At 35.8% G+C, this 19,310-nt stretch overlaps 1 protein-coding gene across 2 annotated transcripts; it reads right to left on the reverse strand.

Moving 5' to 3' along the window:
- Positions 1–814: 814 nt before the first annotated feature.
- On the reverse strand, positions 815–18,577 carry LOC135626231 (vacuolar cation/proton exchanger 2-like). 2 transcript variants are annotated; one of them, XM_065131400.1, is made up of 12 exons: positions 18,021–18,577; positions 16,149–16,301; positions 14,551–14,618; positions 14,421–14,449; positions 14,094–14,290; positions 13,792–14,004; positions 9,602–9,736; positions 7,959–8,075; positions 7,784–7,837; positions 4,635–4,751; positions 1,704–1,797; positions 815–1,023 (listed from the first exon to the last, which is right to left on the reverse strand). In XM_065131400.1, the coding sequence occupies exons 2-12, from the start codon at positions 16,299–16,301 to the stop codon at positions 1,016–1,018; spliced, it is 1,185 nt and encodes a 394-aa protein (XP_064987472.1). In that variant the 5' UTR covers positions 18,021–18,577; the 3' UTR covers positions 815–1,015. The 2 variants fall into 2 exon arrangements, with proteins under 2 accessions (XP_064987472.1, XP_064987471.1); XM_065131399.1 differs by having other exon boundaries at positions 16,053–16,301; positions 18,021–18,575.
- Positions 18,578–19,310: the final 733 nt, after the last annotated feature.

Raw genomic sequence — 19,310 nt, forward strand, 5'->3', positions numbered from 1 at the left:
TACTCCCCTTTTCTAAAGCTAGGAAATAAGGTTTTCTTTGACTAAGAGAAGTATTTTTATTTAATTTTTTTTTTTAAATTATATATATATATATATATATATATATTTGTTTTATTATATATATATTTAATTACTTAAGTCTTTATGATTTATTCGTATCTAAAATAATTTTCTTATATTTTAAAAAACATAACACGTAAGCTTTTATTGTGAAGTCTGAGTTAATAAATAAGTTTTTTTTTAAGAAAATCACTTCCTCAATAAGATGAATCATAATCTTTTTTAAACTTAAATTATATATATCATTATATTAATAATTTATTTTAAATCAACATATAACTATAACAGAAAAAACTTATGTACTATGTTTTTAAAAATATAAAAATTATTTTAGATAAATAAATCATACGAATTTAAATGATCCATGATAAAAATCACATAGGCTAAAATAAATTTGAACTCTTTTATAAACTTAAATTATACGTATTATTATAATAATAATTTATTATAAATCAATATATCACGTAAATAAACTATTAATGTTTGTTAACTGTTGAAAGAAACTTATATATTATATTTTTAAAAATATAAAAATTATTTTAAATATGAGTAAAATAAACCTTAAGTGATCCATTACCAAAATCAGATAAGCTAAAATAAACCTTAAACATGATATATATATATAACACGTAAAGATTGAATAACAATGCAACTACTTTTATGAAACGTTCATCTCCGTGCTTTAATCACACATTTTGGCAGGACATCCTCGAGACCACTCCGATTCTTCCATCATGAGAGAAGATCAACAATGTGAAGAAAACAAAGATTATAAACAGCCGTGTGTCTTTTTCTTTTAAGGGTGAAAACCTGTGATACAATAAACTGTCGTATAAAGGGTACAGATCAGTCCCCACATCCTTGAACAGCTAGCAGAGCATCCATTCTGCAAAATACTAATCATGTTCCGCTCTAGCTTTGCCAAAATTCGAGATGAACTATTCAGGGGGATCAATCAATCACCTGACAAAAAACAAAAAACCCAAATTTACCATTTGCCTTTAAGTGTTTTTGAAAAAATAAATTAGTAAGAAATATTTATTATATTAAACAACATATAAGACGCTACATATAGCAATTGTGCTAGGGTCCACATCGTACATTAGGCATAGTTTGTAGACAGAATAAAAGAAGCATGCTAACAATTACAGCCTACCACAATATTTTTTAATGTAAATAAGAATGCTAAAAAAGCTGCCAAGGGAACAATGGCTTTGTTGTCAAAATAAGCTGCAGAAAGTACATGAGGAACAATGTGATAGGTTACTCCTTTTGACCTCAACTCAACATGAGAGTTTCTAGTGTTTCTCTGATGCAATGTTTTTAAAGCTCGTTCACATTGATCATGGACATTGTACCCTATTGCCTTGACTGTGTTCCTTGAGAGTAATGATTTATACAAGACCTTATACTGAAGATGCAATCCATTACAGGGACAACTGTGTTGATTAGTGGGGCAAAAAATTGGTTCTTATATATATATATATATATATATATGTATATATATATATGTATATGTATATATATATATATGTATATATATATATGTATGTATATATATATGTATATATATACATATATATATACATATATATATATATGTATATATCTCTTTGAACTGAAAAAAGGTTTCCAATACTTACTTGCTACAGGATCTATATGTACAAAGAAACTTGCAGCAACTATGAGGTAGCACAAAATAAGCATTAGTCCCTTGAAATAATTTGCAGTACCTTCCTGAAAGAAATATCAGACAAGTAAAACATAGTATATTGCTTATCTAAAATTTATATTTATAATCTGCAGTTTAGATTAAACAGAGCAGATGAATCTTATGAAACTTGGAAAAATTCTCAAGCAGGTCAGAAGCTTATAAAATTTGCAGAGCAAATGAACCAAATTTGTAAAGTTACTACAAACAATACCGAAAAAATAAAGACAACATAATTCTAAAAGTTTCATAAAAACATTTATGTACCAGAACATATCACAAAGTCTATTTTTCTCTAGATACAAACTTTCATGAGTATTGAGATATATGCTTCTTTCAAAGTTGATTATGATAATTTCTTGAAGCACCTCACAAAAGTACTAGATAATAACAGAACAATTAAAGCAGCTCTACCATTCAACAATTCCACCAATGCAAAAATATATATATCACATCAAAGTTAAAATTAGATGCTTAAGTGATCACTAAGGACTTATCATCAACCAAATAAAACTTCAACCACCGGATGCCATCAAGCTTGATCCAAAGTTACAGATATCAAAATAATTATACTGATATCTATTTATCAGTTTCTCCATTTTTAAGAATATCAGATGATTTATCAGTTTTTATCTATTTATATGTTTTAAAAAGAAGAAACATATACTAGCAATTATTTCACTCTCTAAATATATAGAGATTAAGTTTTCTTAATGTCAGCAATTATTTCAAACATAAAAACATACCTTTATCATAACTATATATCGTATTTGAATCTGTTTCTAGCAGCCAAGACATGTATAACTTACACTTTACAATATGCAATTCTTCCAATCTAAAGTTCAGAACTAAAAACAGCCAAACAATTTTATTTGAATCTGTCTCATGGTGCTTGGTCTTATGCATAAGGATTACAAAATCATATAGAACAAGATGAGATTTTATAATTATGTCTTTCAACCTTTCACTTAGTAATCTCTATTCTCATTTAGAATAAACATAAAGTTATCCAGAAAATAGGGTACAAAATTAGTATATTTGCAATAACAATATAGATAATCATAACCAGAAATATATATATATATATATATATATATATATATATATATAGATTATAATTTTAGCCCGTACCGGTATGGTATGTTGTGGCATATTGACAGTACACTCAAAATCATCAAAAAAAACCTCTAAAAATATCTAAAAAATAAAAAAAATAGATAAGGATTTTTTAAGTTAGAAATAAATATAAATTTAATATGATTTTAGTAAAAATAATATAAATTGATCGAATATCAATCAAATTTTGATTAAATCATCATTAAAACCACTAATTATAATATTAAAAAACTTAATTAAAATCTAATATACATAAACATATGATCCAATCCTTAATATGAATGAAAAATAAAGATTTCACCTATTAAATGTCTAATTTCGAAAAAAAATCAATATTAAACACACTAATCACAACGTTAAAGACCTTAATTACACCCTAATTAATAATATTCTATCATAACAAATATACCGAACAATATATTAGACATTAAGCCATACACCACATATAATAGGCTTAATCATCTCATAAATCGATAAAAATCTAGAAAGAGAATACACATTGCTTTATTAGAGTGTTCTTCCTATTAATCCTCTCAAATTAACCTCCTAAATTTGATCCAATCCACAAATTATAACTTTGTTAAGTTTAGGAGAGTGAAAATGTAAGAATAAAAGTGAGAAATGAATGAAAAAGAGTTTCAGAGAGTTTAAAAGATTAAGTGAAATGAGTTGAAAGAGGGGGGAGGAAAGGGTTTAAAAACCTTTTTCTAAGCCTCAAACGATTAAATTGACCGTTTGAAATCGAACAATTTCAGCCCTTGATCGGCGACAGTCAAAATCTGATCGTTACTAACTGGTAACGATCAGATTTCAACCATTACCGCTCGGTAGAGGACGACCGCATACCGGGCGGTATGCATCGGTATAACAAACCCTATATATACATATACATATTCTGTTTGTACCCTGGTTTGAATTAGTGGCTGATGCAGTTTTACAAATATCCCCATCTAGAGTCCTCTTACAACTCCCGTCTAGATAGAGTCCTCTTAATTATACCACTTCGGTTGAAGCTGCCTGCCTTTTCTTATAATGGTTTCACTAACACTTAGAGTTGGTGTTTATAATATATAGTAATAATTCACACCCTCGATCATTATAGCAATCCTTAGCCCAAGTCACTAGCATATGAGAAAATTGATAGCCTTACCAATTGCAGTGGAGACATATACTGCTATATATATGTTCAAGCTATCACTCTCTGCATGAATCTTTTCTGTCGTTAAAAGTTAAAAATTGCTTCCATGATAGTACCATATGAACCTTAAATACTTTTTGTAATATCATTCATGACCTGCCCAATCTGATTTTAGTAACCTACCTGTAGTATCATCTGGTATCATTGAAAAAATAATACAAAAATAAATAAGAATGATAATGTACTTATATCAAGCTATATTTTTCAATACTGAAACTTAGTCGGACTAATAAATACTGATCCTTACCAACCAGTAAGATTGAAATTTGACACCTTGATTGGAAATTGATTGTAGCAAAATAACAGTAGAATGATGGTCTTTCATGGTTTTCAAATAGTGAGATAATAAGTAAAAATCTCAAAACAAATAATCATGCTGGCCAAGTAGAAAATTGGTCTAGACACCATATTAGCCCTAACAAAAAATGGAAAAAGGATCACATTGAAGTAATAACCATTTCTGGCATAATGCAACATAAATGATATAGCCAAGTAGTTATAATCAAATTATTATAAAGCTATCAAGTGGTAAAACTATTTCGGAGAGACCTGCAACATAAATGCTACAACCAGTACTGTTATAAAGAGAGTGGCTGTTTCAAATAGTTGGAAGTTCAAGTCCATTTGCCTCCCCATAATCCAACCAACAACCACACAGAAAGGAATCTGCAAATACCAACAAGAATCAGTTTATGTCCATGATATCAATTTTCTATTATTAACACATGCAAATCTCAGAATCATCAGAAAGGATGAATGAGACCCGTATTATGGTTATAATGTTGCAATATAAGATATAATCAGCTCACACAATAGCTAGAATTGGCCAGAAAATTGGAATGCACTGCTCTGGCCTAAAAAGATAAAAAAGCAAGCACTAAACATTTCTGTGGATAAAAGGGGTTAAAAAATTGTAGCCTATTCGTAAAACCATGGATTGCAAAACCAACCGATTCGGTATGGTTTGACCTGTTTTTACTGGCCACAGTGCTGACCAATGCACTGAGCAGCCTAAATTAGACGATCTGGTATGATTCACCATATATATACATATATATACATATATATACATATATACACATTTATACATATATATATATATATATACATATATATATATATATAGAAGGCATGCACCCAATGCGGCTCAAGAGGATTCATGAGTTGTCTCCACCCATTGTCACTACTTGACGTCCGTCGCAGACTTAGCTGGTTTGGCAAAGAGGGAGGGCCCCTGCCCTATGAGGGTAGGTCAACTATGCTTATGGCTTCCCTAACCCGTTGTGGTCAGGTTGGGGTCAAGGAAGAACCAGGCCTGGTCTACTGCAACAACATTCGGTTCGTGGCCAGTTTATCCTCTCTCCTGAGGTGTTCAGTGTCCTCTTGAAGTGAACATTGTGCCACCTGGATAGGCAGTTATTCCACCTCCATGGACAGTTGCACCACATAACTGCCCTTAGAGGGCAATTATGCCACCTCAGCCACCACATCAGCAGGTAGTTGCATCATCGAGGCATCGACTATGCCACCTCAATAGGCAATCGTGCCACGCCGACAATTGCCCTAATCATCCTAACCATTAATAGTTATAGACTGTGGGTATAAATAGTCTCTCATTCTCTTCTCTCTTTCCTGTAGTTCATATTCCACTACACTTCGAACAACCTATTAACTTGAGCCCTAGAACTGCACACGTAGTTTCGAGCCGGATGAGGCTATGGTATTGTATTGTGCTCTGGTATGGAAAACATAATCTCATATGCAAAAGTGTGCGTAGTCTTACAAAGCACTCCAAAACCCGATTGAGCGGCTATAGTTGGACTTGCGACTATCTTTTTACTTTTAAAGTCCATGAATTTCTTCTTGTCTTCCAAGTGTTTGTTGAATTCATTAGGTGTTGTGCTTTTGAGCAAGATGTATGTCGCTTGTTTTTTAGACTAATCAAGTTTTTGTTGAATTGTTTGAGTGTTGTGCTTTTGAGCGAGATGTCAGGACTTGTCTGCCAATCATTTTTTAAACTAATCAACTCTCTTTTTGCATGTCTTTGGAGACCTGAGCAAGGTTACACTTGGGTCAACCCTTTGTGGACGAATGTCACAAAGGTATCTCATGACTTAAACAATTCCAACTAAGTCTGTGATATTTAGTATCGGAGTGGGCAAGCGATTTGAGCAAACAACAAAGTTTGCAGCTCAGCCATGATGAAGCACCATGGTGAATCAAGGTTGAATCCAATGGGGCCACAAGTGTACCCTCGCTCTCAAAATGTGGAGCCACTCAAGAGGAGCGTGACAGTCATAATGGTGTGCAAGTAGTTCGCAACTCCCCGCAAGCGAAGGACTTTGAACAGTAAAAACATAGCCGCAAGTCCAGCAACGATTCACGGATATGCATCAAACACCTTGATTGCATTGCACCATACAGTTCACTTTGGTACACCTCCTCTGCCACCTCTTTTCCACCTCTTATTCTTTCTCCTTTTTCTTCCTTCTTCCTCTTCCTTCTTCTAGTCCTTTCTCTCCCCTAGTAGTACCATGCTATGTTCCAATGTACCAATATCAATACATTAACATGGCACGGACCCATACAGGTCCAACAATCAAAATTGCAAACCTTGGGTAAAAGACAAGCATAACAATAGAATTTCAGTAACAAGCATTAGATTCATGCATACTGTGGTCTGGAAGAAAACATACCATGACACGTTAAAGGCAGTTAATCATCAGCATAGCAGAGAAGTGTAGCATTTAATTTTATATATTGTGTGTGTTGTTGTCTATTGTACCTTGCCAATGCCTGAAACATATCAAATGTATCCCTAGGTTATGTAAGTAATTGTTGTGCATGCAACAACCCACTGGAAAAAATTTACTATGTCAGAGTACAACTAATATATTTTCTAGCATAGGCACCTTCAATAACCACTAAAAGTTACATTTTGGGTTACACTAGGACTTCTTCACACACATTAACATCCATAACTCTTCCATCTCTTCTATCAACATAGCTTGCTCATTGCTGGTCAGGCAAAGTCAGATTTGTTATCTTAACCATTTCTCATAAATGAAACTAGTTCAGGATGAGGAACCAAATCATGACAGTTTGTATACAAGTTTCTAAAATTATCATTCATACTGGTTAGTATGGGCCAGTATTTACTGGCTCAACAACTTACCAAGATATAGACTGGATCTCTTCGGTATGGTTGTACCACTCGCATCAAAGTATGTTGAGATATATCATTTTGTAATTTTTTGGATGCATTAAAATTAGTCGAGTATATACAGATGTTGTCGCTGCTCATGGGTGAACAATAACCCACATGGACAGAAGATACAAATCAGTTGTGCCTCGTCAGTATAAATCAGGATTGATAATAAGAGTTTCTTATTGTGTGCTCAATTTTCATATGAACAAAAACCAATTGTTGAAACTTTTGATATCTTTCTTCCTACCCTAGATTCTTTCTCCCCATATTTCACTTCCTTCCCAAATATTATATGGTATATTTGTTTCATGGCAGATTGTTATCTCATGCACATAAATAATTTCTTTTACCACATCTTATCCTCTTCAAACATCAAAAAGTAAGACTTAGTTCTAAGCAAAGAAATCTCAAGTACCGCCAGTCACTGACTGAAGAACTTGCAAGTGCAAAGCACAAACAAACTGAACACTAATTATGTCCATATGATTACCACAAACATCGATATTTGTGTAGAGGATCCAATTGCGACACCCAGTGTGATGTCCTGCAAAAAAAAGAAAACTTGTATCAACAAATATTGCCAATTGGATTTGAAATCCTCCAAGAAAAGTGAAACTAAAACCAATAGTGGTATGATAAAAGAGGATATGCCTCAAAGTACTAACCAGTTTGTCTTTCATAGCAAACATTATTGCGCTAGCATGCTCAGCAGCATTTCCAACAATAGGTAGCAAAATAACACTGATAAAAGCCACCGGCATGTTCATTGACTCTGATGCCCCCTGGAAGAAAATATCAAAAATACAATTAGATCATGGGCAACCACAGCAAATTATTACTTTAGTAAAAGAATATAATGTATTTTCCATAGTCCGCTTTACTAAATGAATACCGTACAATATCTAGAGTCTAATGTAAAAGCATGACAAGACAAAATTCAGTACGCATTGATTCAGAAGCAAAATATCAGCTTGGTCTACAAAGAAGAAACTATCAAGTAAGAAATCTATATACATGTTTGGCCTAAATTCTCCTATGTGTTCTAGTTTACCCTACATGGAGGGACCATACATGTCATATTTGTTGTGACTTCAGATCAATCTTGATATCAGCCAAATCCACGATCATTTAGTAGAAAACAGAACATGTAGAGGGTGACTATGTTATAATAAATTATGGTACCTTGAATAGTCGTGCCCAGAAAAATATGTACAAACTTCATTTGAAGAAAGAAAAATTGCAAGTCATATAAATTTACATAATCAAAATTTGTCATATGAACAAGCACAACACAAATGGATGTGAATCCAATAGTATATGGAAATATATTACTCAATTTCAGTATGGATAAGAAGAGTAGATCATAAAGATTAGAACAAAGTCCAGTTCCATTGCAGTTCTTTGTCTTAACATAAGTTGGCACACATCCACATATGCTGTGTGTCATATCATATCTCATTCCTATATGGCTTATCCATGGGAAACTTCACCAGATAGTAGACACCTGAAAAACAATGGTAACAACATTTGGATTGGGGAAGGGTCAATGTGTGCAGCCTTGCCTTTATATTTAGAGAGATTGTTCCTGAATGGAACTTCTCCAAAGCTTGTGCTGTTCTTAGCAAAATTAAAATTGGGTGAGATCCTCTCATATTATATTGCATTACCATCCAATAATTTTGCTCATGATCACATGTCAACAGCTAGTCACGCCCAACTTAATTTCTCTTGACTGATATTAACTTTGGGCTGTTAGTTGTCCTACTAGAATTAGATAGATATTTGATTAAAAAAATCTTATGCCCACTGCATATCTTATACACAACTCTTATATTCTGAGATGAGAGAACATGAGAATAGGATTTTTTACTACAAAAATCAATTCTTTACTGCAGTGATGGAAAAACTCCATGCATAAAATATGCATGTGGGTTTTACATGTGGGAATATCATTTCTCTCTTTCATAACTGTATTAGCATTACCAGTTAGTCATTGACTTTTGGACATTGTCATAACAGTTCCAATTCTAGAGTTAATAAATTAGAGTGGGATGTCTATTACCCTTAATTTAATTAACAATCTGATGAATGAATGGAAATACAACTGCTGCCAAATTACATTCGTTTCCCTGTTATCATGGAAACTTCAAATCAGCTGCTTTCATTAAAATAAGGATTGGGTTATTCTATATCCCAAAGTGATAACTGGTCAAGTAACTCATGAATATCTATAATAACATGTAAGACAAACACACAAGATTGTTATGAATGAAGCAGAAAAAAGGGTACAAAAGGAAGAATCTAACACCTGTATAGCATCAACAAGGTATCCAGAGAGAATAGAAACCCAAACAGTCAAGACAGCAAGCCAGGATATTGCTTCCCATTGAGTTATCTCAGGAGCATCCTCATCATCACTGTCGTTCTCATTCGCTACCTCTTCCTACAATGTAATATGAATTTTTAGGAACCATGTGTTTTGATGCATATCTAACACAAAATAACAATTGGTTAAATTTCAGACAATAGATTGACCACCAACCAATGTTTAAACAAATAAAATGACCTTTTGTATATCTTAGGCAAAAAAAAAACAAAGAATTTGTGATAAAAAATTTGTGATTAATGCTTTCAACTAAAGCTTAAGGCCAGACCTTGAAAAGTCAATAAAGAAAAAAAGAAAAGAAACGAAAATTAAAATAAAGCTAGATGTATGACAAGCTAGAATTCACTCAGACATGAAGTCCTTTTATAGCTCCTTATGTTGAAACCCTTAAAATGCACTTAAAAAAATAGAAGAAAAAAATTATTTTTTGAAAATAAAATATGTATGCTATGACTAAAGCTGAAAAATATCAAGTTGTCTATTTGGTACAGGCTTGCATCGTATTACCCTAATTTATTGCCCCTGCAACCAAGATTTTAAATACTAGTCAGATTTATCCTAACTGATATTTACTGGTGTATCCAAGAAACTATAAAAGACCATCCACTTGGTACCCGTGTTTGATGTACCATCCAAAACAATACGAAGCAGGCCGTACATGCCAGTCTGTCAACTAACCGATACATGATGCATCAGCCGATACAGTTCATACTGTATCGGCTGACACGAGTTGGTATGGGTTGGAACTGGACTGCTACCAACCAAAATTGGGTCAAGTTTGCCCCCAATGGTCAAATTGGTCTTTGGAACCTCTTTTGAACTATAAATCCCCTCCCTCCCCCCTCTTTCACTCACTCTCACTCTCATTCATTGTCATCCGCTCTCTCATTCTCACTCTCACTCCTAGTCACTGTCATCCTTATAACTTAGAATTCCTATTCATTTATGCCTCATATACACTCTATTCTATATAAATACAATAAAATTATCATTAGATTAGGATAAAAAAAATCCTAAGAAATGGTTTTCTGTAAATTTTTGGCCATTTTCAATCTTTTTTTCAAAAATCTGTACATGTCAGCAACAGAGATACATTACAGTATTCATGTACTGGCCCAAAAGTGAGTGAAAGAGAGGGGAGCGAGGGGCCTAAAAGTGGCCCCAACAATCAATTTGACCATTAGGGTCAAAGTAGACTCGATCTGAGCTACATCGGTCAAATTCCAATTGGTCTTGACCCGTATCATCTAATACATGACATGTTTCAATCGTGTCAGTCGATACATGCCCTGTACCAACCCATATTAGGTCATATTTCAACATTCTTTTCATAATGGGCTAGTCTGTGTACCAATCAACTGGCACACAGTTACACACACCATTATGTACTATCTGTTTCATACCATTTCTGGTGTATGTGAAACCTTGCTAGCCAATATGAAGCAAATAAAAAATACAAGAAAAAGAACAAGAAACAACAGAAGCAATAAAAAATACAGGATAGAACTCTCTTCTCTAAACCCTTTTCTTCTATTATTCATTTCAAGACACTAGAGATAGGAGCGAGACCAAAGAGATTATGCTTTTCTAATGTAGATGTGGGTTCATCATGCTTTAAATGGAAATTAAAATCCTTTATCATATTAAAAATGAATAGCCCAAGCACCTAGCCATCAATATTGGGTCGTTTATCATGCAAGTTAATAGCGCTAAACTATTTTAAGCTCAGTGTACCATGGTTCAACATGGGATGTGATATTGTATCGGATATGATTGATTAACTAGATGAACCTAAACCCACATGACCAAAAATATTTAAAGTTGTAAACCCAAGTTAATGGCTGTAAACCCATCTAGCCATAAATTTATTATCACATCCATCCTCACTTCTAATAATCTCCACTGGGGTATCATAGGTATACCCTCATATTAATGGATGATCCATATCTAAAACCTTAGGCTGGTGGTATGAACCACCTATACAATGAATTTGAAATGTCTTGCTTATTAAATAATATAGTATAAAATAGATAAGGTAAATATCAGATATTTGATGGTATTCTGTATGCTGTATAACCAGTGAATTCATAAATATCAACTAATTAGCCAAAGTAAAATTTTGGCACGAAAATTGCGTTCATACATTTAACATTGATTTTGTCACTATTGCTCCTGAGAAACTAACCAAATAAAGGCAAGCATGATGAATCCCTGGTAGTACACAAAGCGCTTATTCAATTGATAATCCTTGACAGTACAATGTGACCTCAACTTATCGTATGGCTAACAAAGAAAATTGCATGTTTAAGGACCAGAACATTTTATTTAAGGTGCTGCACCAGCTAGACCTAGGACATCACCCTGACTAAACCTTCTAGCAACCTGTGCAAAATCACAGATGAAAGAACATTTAGATACACATGTCACACACCCAGACTAAACCTCGTAGCTACCTGTGCAAAATCAAAGATGAAAGAACATTTAGATACACATATCTAGACATGTGTATTGAAGCAAAATCATGCATGAAAGAATATTTAGTTATGCATATTGAAGCAAGCATCATCCCACAATAAGCAATGATTGCTTTCCAAATGAAATACATAGTGCAATAAACTAAACTTATTAACAAAGATATTCGATAATTTAAGCATCTCTGGCATTAAGAGAAGACAGGTACAGATAATCCTTTTTTGCAATTTATATGATCAAATATGTACTAAACTACTCCTGAGCAAGGTTCACAATTTCGTAGCATACCGAAGTATCGAGTTCAGCTCGGTATGATACGGTACGAGTATACCGAGTGGTACGCTCTGGCGTACCTCTCGGTATGTATATATATATATATATATATATAATAAAAAAATTAATAAACAAAAAAGGGCGACATCGCCGCCTCATTTCTTCTCCCCGTGCAGATGAGGAGAAGTTGTCGTCGACGTCGAGGCCTCATCGCCTAGATGAGGAGAAGACGATATCTCATCTGCGACGTCCAACGAGGGAGGGCGGCAACAGATCGGGATCGTCGAGGGAGAGCGACATCGGATCTCCAGGTTCTCCCTTTTCTTCTCCCTCTTCTACTCCCGCTTTTTCCTTCTCCCTCGGCTAATATCGTCCCATAGCAGAAACAACCCCAATCGACCGTCACCAACCGATTTCGCGTGGTAATAGGGGGCAAATAGCCCTAATCGACGGTACCACCCGATAGCAGACGGTCCGCATACCAGTCTGCCAGCGGACCGGTACATACCGCCTGGTATGGGCGGTATCATTCAAAATAACAAACCTTGCTCCTGAGCACCATTAGAAACTTTTATATGCATCACCAATTAAAGGCACTCAAAATATAGCAAAAAAATTAAGTAAATAACACTTGATGACTATAGTCACAAGTCTTGATTTAACGAGAACATATTCCATTTTGCTCTGCTTATGGGTTGGCAAGCTATAACAAATTAACAACTATGCATAATGAGAAGAAGATAACCACTTTCACATAACTAATGAGACATCTCAGCTTGAGAAACCTATAAAAATAAGAAAGAAATTCAGATCACGACATATTTCATATATATGTATATACAAAGAATGCAAACTTCTGTGGGACCTGTACCGGTCCTAGGCTGAACCGGTACATACCGTTGTAACTAGCATACCGACATTCATACACCAATGTGTAACATAGAGGAAGTATTAAGAAGGAGATGAAGGAAAAAAAGTTGGCAGTGGCGGGAAACAAGGAAGAGGAAGGAAGAAGAGGAGGTCATGGAGGAAGAGAAGGAAGAGGAAGAAGTTGGAGGAAGAGGAGGTGGAGGAGGAGGAAGTGTATCCAAGGTAGGCGAGCAGCAGATGGTAGCGACCTTCGCATGTACAGAGAAGAGGGCTGATGATTTCGGGCTCTGCACATATGGAGAAGAGAGGCCACAAATTGAACCCAGAAATTTAACTTTTTAAGATTTTATTTTAACTGGACAGGACTGGATCGGATCACCCATAACAGGGGCAGTCCTCTTATCCGTTCATGCCCAGACCGGTACGAACCGTTCCAGGAAAACTTGCAATCTTTGTATATAAATTTCCAAGGCCACAAACTAGAACAGCTAGCTTACTTCGCCAATTGGTTTATAAAGTTCATGTTGACTCTTCAATTGAAAAAAGAGGTAGCCAGCATATGCCACAAGCATGATACAGCTGCTGAACCTTGAAAGAGCCAGTTCTGATCTTCCATAATGTAATTCTGAGTGTGTAAAATGAAGTACTGCTGGAAACATTAGACCCATCACTGCCATTAATAGCAATCCTGAGTTCACGACGGCAGCAGCCTGTTTCGCATAGAAGCCATATTATTGTTTCATACAAAAAAATACAACCAATCTATTGGACAAGAAGTTGTTCTTTTCGATAGAGTTACCTTATTGAAGACCTGATCTTTGTTGCAATGGACAATTCCACCAGTGAAGAAAGCACATCCCAGAACTAAGAGCATATTTGACAATATGGAGCCCAGCAAAGATTGCTGAACAACACGAATCATTCCATTGTTCAATGCATAAATTGATATTATCATCTCTGTTGCATTACCAAATGTAGCATTCAAAAGTCCTCCAACTGCAATTCCAAGTGGTTAATTGCATCATTTAATGCTTAAAATTGACAAGAAAAAAATCAAGATAGTTCCATCACATAAGTGTATAATATTTATATAAGAAACAAAGTGCAACAATAAATATAGATGTACCTGTTGGACCAGTGTAACTTGCTAGCTGTCTGTGTTATAATAAATCAACAACAACATATTAATTTGCAAACTCAGAATGAACAGATAAGAAATGCAATGGCAACCCAGATTGACAAACAGTGAAACTTACTCTGTGGCATAACCCAAACGCTCAGCCAGAGGTATTATTCCAATCAGACTGAAAAAGAAAACCCATCCCTGTAATTTGAAAAGTATGGTATTAAAAATACAACACAACTCAGAACCAAAGACGGTATATAATTGTCCCATATCAAAGATATAGCTTCCAGGACAAAATAAAGGTGCTTTGCCCCCTTTCATTTATCAGTACAAGCAGTACGACTTGGTATGCATCTATATTAGTTTCATCAAATGAAAAAATAACTGTGACTAATATGAGCCACAGTACAAACCATCCACTTGTGGTACAAAATTGCCACAAAACACTTGTAGAGAATCAGTCAGGATGATAAGCAACTAGAATAATCATTTTTCTAGTAAACTGTGAGTGAACTGCAGCAGTCAAGACCTCAGTAATTTCAACCTGATACATTAGAAACTATAGTCACTTGTTCCAGACAAAACTTATAAATATGAAAGGAGAATGAGTCATAAAATATTATGATAAAGTCGTAGAAGCAATTGAGAAGTTATTCATAGTCTGTGAAACCTTGGATCACCATAACAACCAACTTGCCCAAATCAGATACTCATGTATCCACCAATACTACACGTTTATGTTTTAGATTTTTAATGTAAGCATTCCCTTTAAAAGAGTTAGTACAATGGTGAATGGCTAACATTGCCTGGATATTTTTGGCTAGAGCCAACGTTTCAGATATGTTGGCTTCAGCTCAAGATCAACTGATTGATAAAAGGTAATTAAACGAGTGGTTTCATGATTGATATGATTCAAGTGCCGATCTTCCACTCGAGTGCTTCATGGAAAGTTGAGGCTAGCAATCACTAGGAACTCCATATTTCTAACAGAATGAATGCATTATTCTGTCCCTTCCAGCCTAGAAAAAGGAAAAGAATGACTTTCTTGGTTAACAATTAAAGATGTTTATTGTAGTGGTTAGCACTAATCATAATATAAAAGCAAATATCATATATCAGCAAGGAAAATATAGGTTTTCATCCATGCCATATTAAACAAACATTATAAGAAAGTCCTATATTTACCTGCCTGCAACCTTTGAACCTTATCCACCTTATCTACACTGATAGGCTGAAAAAGCCCGATTGGTGGGTCCCCTATGGCTCCCATGTGCTCTCTCCAGTTATTCCAAGGGGGTGAATTGGAGAAGACACACGTTGGCCAAACAGAATTGCTCAATATTATATCTTTTTTTAATGAATTGCTATTTTGGTATATATTTGAATCATGTTATATCAGAATCAGGCACTGGCCTTCATTCTTTATAGGCCATCATAGTTCCTCTATGCTCAGATGCATATTTACCATTATGAAACAAGCAAAGACAATAGGAGTTAGACAAGTCCACTATAAGATTGAGAAAGTAGGCAAATTGATTATTGCATGTAAAAGCAGTTTGAAATGAGAGTTGATCTATGGACCCAAAAAAGGCTTTGGAGCTGATAAAACTAAGGTGATAAGTAAATGCTTACATGCTTTCCAGTAAGATAGTGAAGCATGATTGCTAAAGGTCCAAAAGGTAATAACACATTAATTTTCGCCTTGATTAGCACAATGTAAATACTCATCAATATTCTATTTCTTGTCCTCCCAGGGGTGTATTGAGCAACAGTTGCAAATGATCCGATGTGATCAAATGTGTGCGTCTTCCTGGTAGCCAATGGTGAACCAACAATTGTATCTTCTGGGAGTTCAAGATCTGTCTTCTCATTAGGTCCCATCTGCACATGCACATCTTTTTGAGATCATAGTCATTTTTTATAAGAACAAGAGTTATAATTCTGAAGCACTAAACGGCTAACATCATTTTCAGCACTAAGCATGATTTGCTTATCAAACATGAAGCACCATTATGCAAAATTAAATTACTCTAAAAAGTGCATCCAAGAATGGATAGATGAACATGGAGGACAAAAATTAGTCATAGTCTGAAAAAGAATCAGTCAATTTTTTTATTTGGAATTTGAATCACAAGGTAGTTGTTTGGTTGAGGTACCAACGATAAAATATAACCAAGGCTTAAGGCTTTGGTTGGTCAATGTCTACTATTCTGACCATGAGCCAGCAAGCAGATCAAAAAATGTCTCCTGGTCTGGATTCATACAAAATATACCACCCACGAGTTTATTCTATACTACTCATACTTTCACTAATGTCAAGCTGTACTAGGCTGTACTCTTGCTATCGATGACCCCAAAGATGAAAAAATGGCTGTCTCGGCAATTAAACCATTGGAACAAGCCTGTGCAGCAGCCAGTTCTATTAACAGCAGTCTCCCCCATGACAATAGAGTTTCCTGCTTGCCAACTGTTTTTGAGACAGGCCAAGATGCTAGTCTTCTAGTTATTAAAGATTTTATTGAGAAAAAAAAATAGCATTAATAGGGAGTCTGCCCTGCCCATGACGTATTAGAAAGTTCTGAAACCCCAAAAGCAAAGAAGGTAAAAAAATAACTAGAGTTACTGCAGTGAGACACATCCCAGAAACTAGGGTTCCCAAGCAACCTTCTAAGAGAAAGCCCAAGAGAGATTAAAAAAGAAAAAAATTGATGAGAAGATTTATAACCTCGTTTATATTCCAAAGAATAAGGACAATTTTCCAATGTTCCAATTCCAATGGATGGAAACACCAAAATATCTTGAGGGTGAGAATAGTAAGAACAAGTGGATGGAAACAATTGAAGACCAATAAATAAGAAGATGAAGAATTGGGTTACCAAAAATGCACGCAAGGAACGTAGAAGGTTCACCAATGCAACGCTTAAAGAATCAAGAGGTCTATAATGATCAGCATAAAGGACACATGAGCTAGTTTGACATTTCTGGGCATTGTTACACAACGAAGGGGTTTCTTTTAGTGTTCACGGCAAAGCAGATCGAGAGGCTCATTCCAAATCATACTCTAATTTCTCACGTTGACTACAGTTCTTACCAATTCTACATATTGATGGAAATACGGGTTAATTTAAAGCCATCTTGATCAATTAAACACAACTTCGTCCCATCAAAGCAAGCAGCGAACAAGATGATATCGCCGGCTTAGACAAGGTGAGGAAACCCAGGGTGACGATCCCAATTCCAAAGTAACAAGAAGTCCTCAAATCATGCCCAAGATGTTACAAACGAACCACAAAATTAACATCCCAACCAATGCAGGTAGAGAAACCTTGTCCTGTGTTTCTTGATTGAAGAATCAAGAAGACGGCGTAATGAACAGAATCTCACGATTCTGTACGATAAGATGATGAATGAAACACAGTTTGGATGCACGAGTAATATAGCTTTCAACAACAAGAGAGGATCGCAGGTAAGAGAAGCGGAAGAAAACACCAAGATAAAGCCCAGAATTGCAAAGAAACAAGAAATCCTCGAATGAAGCCGAAGATGCTATGATCGAACCACAAAATCAACATCCAAGGAATGCAGGTACGAAGGTCTTACCTCGGATCGTTGAATTTCACAGAAAGAGGGAGGAGGAGCCCGATCTCGGGTTCACGGCAGCCCAAGGACCGACGTGTCAAGAAACCGCATGTCGAAGACCGGACCAAGAACGAACCGGAAGAGAACACCAAAGAAGGTAAGAAAGGGCAAAAGAATGGGGGAGGGCTATAGTTAGGAATTCACGTGGATGGGGGGAGAGAGAGGGAGAGATCCATGAAAGCCGCAGAAAGGGTCGCAGGCGGCATCTCTTGTTCTTGGTTACCCGGAAGGTGGCATCCGACTGCCACCGTCTCCATCATCTGCTCCAGATCTATCTTTGAACGATAATGCATACATAATGTATAATGCTGGTAATCAATACTTATTAGCACGAGGACGAGCGAAAGAGAGAGCCCCGTGAAGTAATCTGGAGAAGAGGAGCTGTGTTGTGGAAAATCTGTCCTGCATCAGGATTCGTGCGGGTGCGAATCTCGAGGCTCCGGGCGGTGGTTCCGTCTGGCGTTGCTGTTTCCGGCAGGAGGGAGCGGACACGTGCGATCGTCGCGCCCCCAAACCCAAAGTTGCAGCCGTAAAAACTGTCAGGGGTGATTCACGCGCGCATCTGACAGATGTTCCCTCCTTTCTGGGTCCCGCGTGGGATCCTGTTGCCGCTCCAACAGCCTTGACTGCATTTACTTCCCGAGGTAAAAATATCCTGTCGGCATGGGTCAAACCTACCGGTGGAACGTTCCAGGTGTGATCCGGATGTCCTGTTAGATGACATCACCTTGACCTCTTTCGACGGGTGATTCAGTCTTCCGACAGGGCAGCGTCAACCTCTTTGCCGTGCATTAGCACCACGTGCTAAGCACGTGGAGGACATGGGACTACGGATAAACGATTGAAGCAATAATAAATTAGAGAGGCCAAATAGTAAATAAAGAATAGTAAACAATAAATTATTTATCTAAAAAAAATTCTCACCAGCAATACGAATCGATTGTATCGGTCTTCTTACAATAGACCGATTGAGCCGACCTAATATTTGGCATTTGTTTGGAAGTTGTCTTCTTCCTCTTCGTTTTTCCTGTACGGCTAGAGATTCATGCAAAGTTGAACCTGCAATGTCCGGCTTTGTGGAAGTCAATGTAATAACACCATCAAGATTTTGGCATGTTAAGAGGAAGACGATCAAACGAATTCTCAAAACTATACATATATTTCACGCTTTTGCTGCGGTGTCAGCCAACCTCGATTCTGAGCTCTGGTCCTTGCAAATGCTTCTGTTGCTGCTGGTCTTCAAACATCTAC

The sequence above is a fragment of the Musa acuminata genome, chromosome BXJ2-11, assembly GCF_036884655.1.
Source record: "Musa acuminata AAA Group cultivar baxijiao chromosome BXJ2-11, Cavendish_Baxijiao_AAA, whole genome shotgun sequence".
Taxonomy (NCBI): Eukaryota; Viridiplantae; Streptophyta; class Magnoliopsida; order Zingiberales; family Musaceae; genus Musa; species Musa acuminata.

What these genes read in the sequence shown, in the direction of transcription:
- LOC135626231 (XM_065131399.1), bottom strand. Translation starts at nt 16,301, where the DNA reads ATGGGACCTAATGAGAAGACAGATCTTGAACTCCCAGAAGATACAATT. An exon ending in AAGATCAGGTCTTCAATAAG is followed by an intron (nt 14,005 to 14,093) that starts GTAACTCTATCG and finishes TATGCGAAACAG; the next exon opens with GCTGCTGCCGTCGTGAACTC. An exon ending in ACCTTGTTGATGCTATACAG is followed by an intron (nt 8,076 to 9,601) that starts GTGTTAGATTCT and finishes ATTTTCTTCCAG; the next exon opens with GGGGCATCAGAGTCAATGAA.